At 32.6% G+C, this 9,478-nt stretch overlaps 1 protein-coding gene across 1 annotated transcript; it reads right to left on the reverse strand.

Annotated features, from left to right (window-relative positions):
* Positions 1-606: 606 nt before the first annotated feature.
* On the reverse strand, positions 607-2,389 carry LOC148572882 (uncharacterized). Its single transcript, XM_088505563.1, has 4 exons — positions 1,847-2,389; positions 1,673-1,738; positions 1,062-1,221; positions 607-971 (listed from the first exon to the last, which is right to left on the reverse strand). Exons 1-4 carry the CDS (start codon positions 2,387-2,389, stop codon positions 607-609), a joined length of 1,134 nt encoding a protein of 377 aa, XP_088361689.1.
* Positions 2,390-9,478: the final 7,089 nt, after the last annotated feature.

A 9,478-nucleotide genomic window follows, 5' to 3' on the forward strand; every position in this document is an offset into this window, starting at 1 on the left:
TTGGATAAGAAAAATGAACCAACTCATCAAATGTCTGGTCCGAAGAAGGAATAACAATATCTCCTGGAAGACATATCTCAGATTCACCATCCATATTGTCACCTATTAGACCATCACTAACTTTCTATAACCACTCACCAAATTGCTCTGTCTCATCTTGATCTGAAGCAGTCGTCCTTACAGAGAGTCTCATATTTTTTGTTAGTTTGAGCACCTGACAAAACTTCCAAAGGTAAGACGAATTCACGGTTGAATGAATGATATCTTGTCTCGATCCTTGTAAAATGACAGAAAGAATTTGTCTAAAGTCTCCACCTAGTACAACCACTTTTCCTCCAAATGGCAAATATTTGCTATATGTTGGAGAACACCTCATGATATCACCCAAGCATTTATCAGGCACTTCATAGCAGTACCTACTAATCATTGGAGCCTCATCCCAAATTATAAGTTTGGCTTTCAACAGCAACATTGCTTGAGGGAAACCAGGTTTAATGTTACATACAGAATCCTCAGTTATATTCAGCGGTATTTTGAACCTTGAGTGTGCCGTTCTTCTATTGGGAAGAAGTAAAGATGCAATACTACTCGAAGCAACGTTTAACACTATATCACCCCTTGAGCGAATCTCAGCAGACATAAGGTTCCAGAGAAATATTTTTCCAGTACCCCATGACCATACACAAAGAAAAAAACCCCTTCATCACAATATACAGCTGTAACAATTTTATCGAATGCATATCTCCGCTCAGGTGTTGCGATGGCTAACATGTCTGAGACATTTTTCTTTAAATCATCCCTGTTAAAGTTTAGCTCTTCCCTAATAACCCTTTCGGTTAACAAAGAACTATCAACTTCAGTTGCTAAAGGCATTGGAGGATAGTCTTTCAAGGTTTTACCATAGGAATGTAAGATCTTGTCTATATCCATTAAGCACAACTGCTTAATCTCATCATCTGATATTGTTAACTCTGCATATTATACGATACTGTAAAAATTCAATCAAACTAAAAATGATCAATAAGGAAGAACTTTTATCATTATAATTAATAAAAACTCACCCCTCATGTTCATCACAGCTCTTTGTCGATACAAAATATCATCTGAGAGTTCATGCCAACATCTATCCCAGACATGTTCTGGTCTTGAGATATTGTTGGATGTTAATAGAATGACAAATAATCTCCTAACATATGATCCTGAGGCCCATGAGCTTGCTTCCTTAATTGCATCAATGAATTATTTGTCATCTTGCAAGAGTCCAAGGGCGAAGCATGCATCTCTATACATAGCATAAATTGTTCCTCCTACTGTTCTTATATCTCGAAAACTCATACATCCTCTCTGAGTATTCAAGAGAAGTCGTTGGTAATATTCTTCAATATTTGCTGAAAAAAATTTGGTTAAAATTCCACTTTTAAGTTGTTAAATGGATTAAGCTATGCTATTTTAATTATTATGTAGCTACACATCCGCATAAGAATAATTTTCCTAAAAAATATAGAAAAAAAAATTGTATAATCTACAGGTTATAACTGTTGAAAGTTATTTGAACATTTATTTTTTAGTGTAGATAAATCGAATAAAATGGACGTGGGGTATAGGCTGTTAAGATTTTAAATTTAAATCATTAAATAAGTAAGATCAAAATTGAATATAAACTCGTCATTACCTGTAGGTATATGAGTCTTCCAATTGCGAAACCTTTCTTTCGAAGAAACCACTTTGAAGAATCGTCCTTCCAAACAAACTTGGTTGGAAACTCAGCATAAGTCAGACTTTAAGCATAAGGATATGACATGTTTGCCGCCATCCATCACAAAAACATGGACTTATGAGATATTGCTCTTTCGACGATATCATTCACATTAGAAGTTTCACCATAAACCACAGGTTGCTCATTCACCAAATGGAATGGAAGTCTAATTACAAATGGTTCTTTCTCTTGGATTTCGTATCCAAATAGACGCCAGACTGCCTCACATGCTGAAATGTACCTACAATCATAGTAATTCCTAATTTCGTCAACAACTTGTGTGGCTTCTGACGGATCACCAGCATTGTATAGAGTAGCTGTTACGCGATCATTACCCTTGTGTACATACTTAAACAGATACTTAATAGAACTTGTTTGGCATGTGTATTCCACATTTATGTGGCACCCGAACTTGAGCAACAATTCTAGATTATACGAAACAATGAACTTATTGTCTAGTACACATTCCCTTTTCTTCACTGTTCGACTGTTATAAGTACGCCTATATTTGGAAAATTCAGCCTCATCAATGAGTGTTCGCTGTCTAAACTCTTTAGGATAGAACTTTGAACATGATCCATTCTTCATGCAAGGTGAATTCTTGTTGTACGGACCACATGGACCATGTACCATGTAATTTTGAATAGCTCCATGTAGATTTGGCCTTTCATTTTCATCAAGAATCTCAACTGTTATAGATTTGGCCTTTAATTTTCACATCAATTTCAGAGAGGAGAGGAGAGAAGTGTGGGAGTGGGAATGGGTTACGGGCTTAAGTCGTTGGGGATTCAGTTTTTTTTTTTAAGTCAAAACGACACCGTTTGGAGGAGTATTAACAAACCGGAAACCTTTTAAAAAAACCAACCAGTTCTAACGGTTCACCGATTAATCACATATACGACCGATTTTGTAATGAAATTTTTTGTCAGACGATTTACTCATAACATTTGTTAAGCCATTTTTAAATTTTATAAAATTATTTATAATAATTACAAAAAGTGCTCATAATAAAAAATTTTAAAATTTTATAAAAATATTTTATTTAAAATTATTAATAAAATCTTAGTTGTACTCTGTTTCAAAATAAATAATTATAATGATATTAGTATTTTATACAACAACCCATACAAAAAAAATCAAATTTCATATAATATTTTTTCGTTCATTTTTAATAGCTCATAAATACAAAAAAAAATATTGTACAGAATTTAAATTATTTTTGTATTAATTTTTATATAAAATGCCCATAACATTATAATTATTCAGAATTGCATATAATTCGAACCTTATGAATTTAATTTACCACGTATTTACCTAAATCGAATTTATTCAATTCGATTTATATAGAGATGCAAATTCGATTTATTTAATTTAATTTATTTTTGTATGTGGTATGATTTGATTGAAAGAGCAACAATTTATAATTTTATCTAGCATCAATAAATGCAAATTATGATTTGATTCTTCTGTAATTTTATCTAGCATCAATAAAATTCCGCTATCACTGGTTTTAAAGAAAATTAAAATCTAAAACGATGGTTAGAAATAAATAAAGAGGATAGATTTAATTCTTCTATAATTGTATGCGTTTTTTTCCTCCTGATTTGCGTTTTTATCACAATCCACAAGTTTTATGTTTTATAACTTAACCTTAATTCATATATAGTATATAAATAGATTTAATTAGAATAAATAACAATTTATTTATTTTATTTTAGACTTTATAAATGAAAAGACTAATTCACTAATATAACGAATTAATTGTAATATAATTAATTAAGTAATATAAATTATAATAAATTATATTAATATTTAAATATCTAATCAAATCAATTAGTTGATATAATTAAGTCAGTGCAATAAATTGTATTGAATGAGTTAAAATAATTAAATCGAGAAACATTCTCCAAAATATGCTACGTCAGTTTTATCATTAAGTGCAGACATCCGATTTTTATATAATAGAATAGATTATTGCAAGAATTGTAAACCTTTTTTTTTTGGTCTAGCAAGTATTATAAACTTAAAAATCAGAGATGGATACTTGTGTAAAAGGGTATTATACTTTTTTCTTTGAGAATGTTTGGGCCCATAGCCCATTAGACCAAAAAGCCCAATATAAACAAGGTCTTATATTTTAGGCCTGCAGAAAAACCCCAACACAACGTGTGCACTTCTACTTCATCACACTTCCATGGTTCAATCCTCAGTCCTGTGGCGGCGCTGTTTCTATCTTCTTCTTCTTCTTCTTCTTCTTTCCTCAACAACTCTCTACTTCTATGTTTCAATTTCTATTCCTTTAGTTCAAAATACTTTGTTTTCTTTCTTCTTTTTAATTGCTTTTGGTTTAGGGTTCTCTGTTTGGATTTTTGGGAACAACAAAATCAATCAAACTTCGACATGTTTGATGGTAAAGTTCAAATCTTTTTTCAATTGGGTATCTAAAAAGAGAAAAAGACTGGCATGGAAATGATGGTTATAGTAAAAGGTTTGAGCTGGAAGAACAAACATTGGGTAGTAATGGCAGTGTTTTTGAAGCAAAAAGGGCAATTTGGTCAATGATGAATGAAGAAGACCCCTGTTCCTTGCAAAGCTATTGCAATGTGACACTGCGCAACTTCTTCTAAATAAAAAAAAGGGTGTTAAGAAAAAGGCGTGGGTTGCATTCTAGTATGGATTGACAACCTAGACTTCTCCCAACACTTTTTGTCGATTGTGTTTTTTTGTTTTCAATGCACTGTCTAATGCTTCCAATGTAACTTCCAGCATTGATTAAAAGCCTTCATACTGATCCTTGCCACAATTCCTCTTGGGAATTATGTTTTGCATTTTGTAACTATTTCAATATGGGTTTAGGGTCATGTTTTTACATGGTTAGATTAGTGCTTTAGTTATCATCGAATGAAATTCATAGTTTAGAGTTGTTAGATGATGATTTAATTAAATTTATTAAATTATTTAATAATTTTAATTTTTAATTTTATGAGAAGTTGATAATTGAGTAACTCTTAATTATTAAATTTACATTAAAAGTACTAAGATTTCACCCTTAATCATAAGGTACTATGATTTTTAAAATTGATTTAGAGAAGGCATATGATAGGGTAGATTGGAGATTTCTTCAACATACTCTTACTAGTTTTGGCTTCCCTCAGACTATAACTAGCCTAATCATGAGGTGTGTTTGCTCTTCTTCTCTTTCAATCCTATGGAATGGCGAGAGATTACTGAATTTTAATCCTAAAAGAGGGCTAAGACAAGGTGACCCTCTATCTTCGTATCTCTTCGTTTTGTGTATGGAACGATTGGCGTGCCTTATCTCTCATTATGTGTCTAATGGATCTTGGGTGCCTGTTGCCATCTCCAAAGGGGGACCTAGGATTTCACACCTTATGTTTGCTGACGACCTTCTCCTTTTCTGCAAAGCAACAAGGTCGCAGGTTGAAATGGTTATACAGGTTCTTGAACTCTTTACAAAGGCATCTGGATTGAAAGTTAATCTGGCTAAATCTAAGGCTCAATGCTCTAAGAACATCACTCATCGGAGGAAGGAGGTCTTGTCAAGGGTTTCTCAGATTCACTTAACTCAGAACATAGACAGATATTTGGGGGTAAACATAGGCCATGATAGAGCGGCGAAAAAGATGGTGCAAGAGGTTATTGACAAGGTCCAAAGGAGGCTAGCTAGCTGGAAAGGTAGGCTTCTTAATAAGGCAGGAAGGTTATGTTTGGTTAAGTCGGTATTGACTTCCATTCCAGTGTATAATATGCAAGTAGCCTTTTTTCCCTCGTATGCTTGTGAAAAAATTGACTCGATGATGAGACAATTTCTTTGGAAGGGTCAGACTAATGGGAGGGGACTACCCCTTGTGAATTGGACTAAGGTTGTCGCTCCGAGAAAACATGGAGGCCTAGGGGTGAGGAACTCTAGGTGTGCAAACATTGCCCTTCTGGGAAAGCTTGTTTGACAACTTCTTCATTGCAAAGAGAAACTATGGGTACAACTCCTAACCAAGAAGTATCTGGCTGCTGGAAAAAGTTTTGTGGAGGTTATTGGGGCCTCTTACGTTTGGAAAAGTGTGATTAAAGCGTTCAATAGCTTGAAAGATGGCTTTGCGTGGTGCTGTGGTACTTTGGATCAATCTTTGTGGTTTGATGAATGGTCTCCTTTGGGTAAGCTTGCAGACTTAATTCCATATGTTCATATAACTGACCTCCACCTTTCTCTAGATAACGTTATTTGCAATGGTCGATGGGATCTTAGCAACCTCTATTCTCCTCTTCCTCATCATATCCGTTCGTCCCTAATTGAGTTGTCTGTTCCTGGTAACAACCACTATGGCCCAGGGTGGATTTGGGCTGCTGCCGCAACAAAAGAGTATTCTTCTAGAAGTGGATATATTTGGTTGGCGAAAAGAAAATTCCAATGGGATGAAAGCGAAGATTGGAATTGGATATGGAAGCCTTTCATCCCGGCGAAGATCAAATTCTTGCTTTGACTTTCTCTTCACAATGCTGTCCCTACTGATGCGATCCGGTTCAAGCGCAAGTTAACACCTAGTGATATTTGTAAGAGATGTGGTGCCCATTCGGAAACAATTCTGCATTGTTTTAGAGATTGCGATAGGGCCAAAGCTGTTTGGAATATCATTGATCCTTCGTTCAGCGAAACTAGAGGATTGTCCGATTTAACTCCTTGGCTTAAACAGGGCATATCTAGTATGGGCTGCCTTTTCGCATCCGGAATTTGGTGGATATGGAGGCATCGATGTCATGAGGTTTTCAACCCGGATGAAGTTTGGTCCGATAAGAAAGTGGCGATCCTAGCTAGAAATATGAGCTTTGATCTTAGAAACCTTCATTACAACCGGATTATCTATTCTGATATTGAAAGGAAATTTAAGTGGGAGCCTCCACTCAACGGCACCTACAAGGTCAACTGTGATGCGAGTGTTTTTCAGGGAGCCCAGCGAGCTGATTTTGGTTGTGTTCTGAGGGATGATAGAGGGAGATGGGTGTTGGGCCGTTCAGGTACTCTTCCTTTTTGGTCTGTTTGTCGTTGTGAGCTGCTGGCCTCTTGGCAGGGGCTGTTGTTAGCCTGGGAAGCTGGTTGCCAGAGGGTTATTTGTGAAACGGACTCGCTCGATGTTTATCTTGTGTTGAGTAACATCACCAGCCACACAACACATGAGGTGAAGGATATTGTGTTAAAACTCCAAGATCTTTTGTCCAAAGATTGGGAGGTCCAGTTCCGTCTGATTCGAAGGGAAGCTAATAGTGTCGCTGATTGGTTGGCTAAATCCGGAGCTAGAAGTGATTCAGCTCATGTTTTTTGAATCAAACCTGGTGCAGATTTGGAGCAATACCTAATGCAAGAGGCAACGGGTTCTAACTAGTTGGCTTGGTTGTGTTTTGTTTCTTTGTTTTTTAATATTTTCAGTCACCAAAAAAAAAAAAAACTTTGATAATGATCCGGTCCCATAAAATGAACACTATCTTTTGCTGCTATTCCAAACCTGTTCTTGAGAGTTTTTTAGTAGAACATTTTAATCAATCTCAAAATTTTTTATTTTATTAGACAAATTTATTTTTATATCAAAATATATATTTGTTTAAATAAAAAATTATATTTTAAAATTTTAAAAATTTTTAAGAGGTGTCAAATCTTTATTAAATAAACAATAAAAATTAATTTGTTTAATTTTTTATTAAAATTTAATATAAAATTATTGTCTTATAAATAAAAAATTAGAGATTAATTTCGTAATTAAAATTTATTGAAGATTAAACTGTCTTATTAAAATTTTTTAAGAGATTAATTTGATATATTACTCTTATTTTTTATTTTATCCAAATGAGTTAAAAAAACATATTGCCCCTTTTTTTGTTCTATGTGAAAGATTTTTTTTACTTTACTAATGATGAGATAATATTCAATTTGGTTTCTGGATTTGCATACGAGCCTTAATTTAGTTCTAAAGTTTTAATTGTATTTATTTAGTCGCTAAATTTTGTAAATATGACTCATGTTAGTCCTTGAAATAATTTTCAATGTATAGAAACTCTGTAAAATGATGTTGTTTTGGTTTTGACACTCAAATAAATCAAAAACAACATTATAAGTGGTGTTTATTGAAACTTTACCTAACAAAATAAGCGATGCGACATCATTTTTGAGTTATTTGAATGCCAAAACTAAAACTATATCATTTTACAAGTTTCAGTGTGACTTTTGATTGTCCATTTCAACGCTTTATTAATATTTTTGAATTAAAAATTATGTTAAGGACTAATATCAGACACATTTATAAAATTTAGAGATTAAATAAAAATAATTAAAATTTCAAGAACTAAATTGAGATTCGCGTATAACTTCATGACCAAATTGAATATTAACTATCTAACATAGTCAAACAATCTAACATTTTGCAATAAGGACAAAATCAACTCACAAAAGTCAAAATTATTTAAAATTAAAAAAAATAAAATAAGGTAGAACTTATCTATATTAAGATGAGTCATAAATGTTAGGTTGAAAAATAATTAAGTAAACTAAAACAGACGTTAGTATAATTTTGAGAACAATTTGAATATTATCTCAATGAATAACGCATGATCTTCACACTTTGTCATGTCATTGGTTCTGATCCTTTTATTTGGGTAGCAAATGAACTTTTTACTCTGGCTTATTAATTATTAGATAGATCAGATAAAGTATTTATATTTTAACTGAATCAGCAGGGACCACTCACCACACATATAAAATAATAATCAAAATCGTTATAAGTGTTAGTCGGTAATAATTATTTATGTCAATATTTTTGTAATTTGTTTAATTAGTACTTATTATGTTTTCTATATTTGATGATCTAGTCACTGCTGACCGCATTAGGCATTAATAGTGATGTAGAATACTCCATTTATTTGATTTGTCCCAAGTAAAATTACATAAGATCTATTGGTTTGTGTTGAAATAATTCTGGTTTAGTCATCGTGTTACATCCATTAATAAGTTGATAAAGTTGTTCATGATGCTTCATTTTCCATTGGTTTTCCACTTTTCCTGGACTTGAACTATTCTTTAATAATATTATGATGAAAGAGTTTTCTATATGAATTGAATCAGATAATGCAGGTATTAGAAGAGTTCATAAACTCCCATTTAGCAGGAATAATGACTAATGATTATTGGTGATATAGAGCTAATTATTGGTACTAGCTTCATAAATTTTATCCTCTAAAAGTCTTTAAATTACTTTTGTTATACAAACTAGTTTTTTTTTTATCATTTTAAAGAAAAATTAATTTATCTTATAATAATCTTTCTAGATATTTAAATTAGGTTATAATAAAATTTAATAAAGATTTATTTGTTCAGCACGCACTAAAAATACCACGGAACCAATATATTTGGTAAAAGTAATTTTCAAAAATTTTATAGAATAAAAATTTGCCAACAAAAAAAATGAGTAAAGTATCGTTTTTATGCCTAATGTTTGGAATAGGTTCTAAAGTTGTCCCTAACATTTCAATCGTCCTATTTAAGTTCCTAACGTTTCAAAATTGACTCAATGTTATCCTGTCGTTAGGGATCCGTTAACAGAATTGACGGCGGGACAAAATTGAGATGATTTTGAAACGTTAAGGACTTAAATAGGATGAAAACGTTAGAGACAAAAATGATACATAGAAATAAATTTTAGTTTTATCCTCCAATAATAT

The sequence above is a fragment of the Arachis ipaensis genome, chromosome B2 (genome assembly GCF_059453495.1).
Source record: "Arachis ipaensis isolate K30076 ecotype BB chromosome B2, ASM5945349v1, whole genome shotgun sequence".
NCBI classification, from domain to species: domain Eukaryota; kingdom Viridiplantae; phylum Streptophyta; class Magnoliopsida; order Fabales; family Fabaceae; genus Arachis; species Arachis ipaensis.

What these genes read in the sequence shown, in the direction of transcription:
- LOC148572882 (XM_088505563.1), bottom strand. Translation starts at nt 2,389, where the DNA reads ATGGTACATGGTCCATGTGGTCCGTACAACAAGAATTCACCTTGCATG. An exon ending in TGAATGATATCGTCGAAAGA is followed by an intron (nt 1,739 to 1,846) that starts GCAATATCTCAT and finishes TTTGTTTGGAAG; the next exon opens with GACGATTCTTCAAAGTGGTT. An exon ending in AGCTGTGATGAACATGAGGG is followed by an intron (nt 972 to 1,061) that starts GTGAGTTTTTAT and finishes TATAATATGCAG; the next exon opens with AGTTAACAATATCAGATGAT.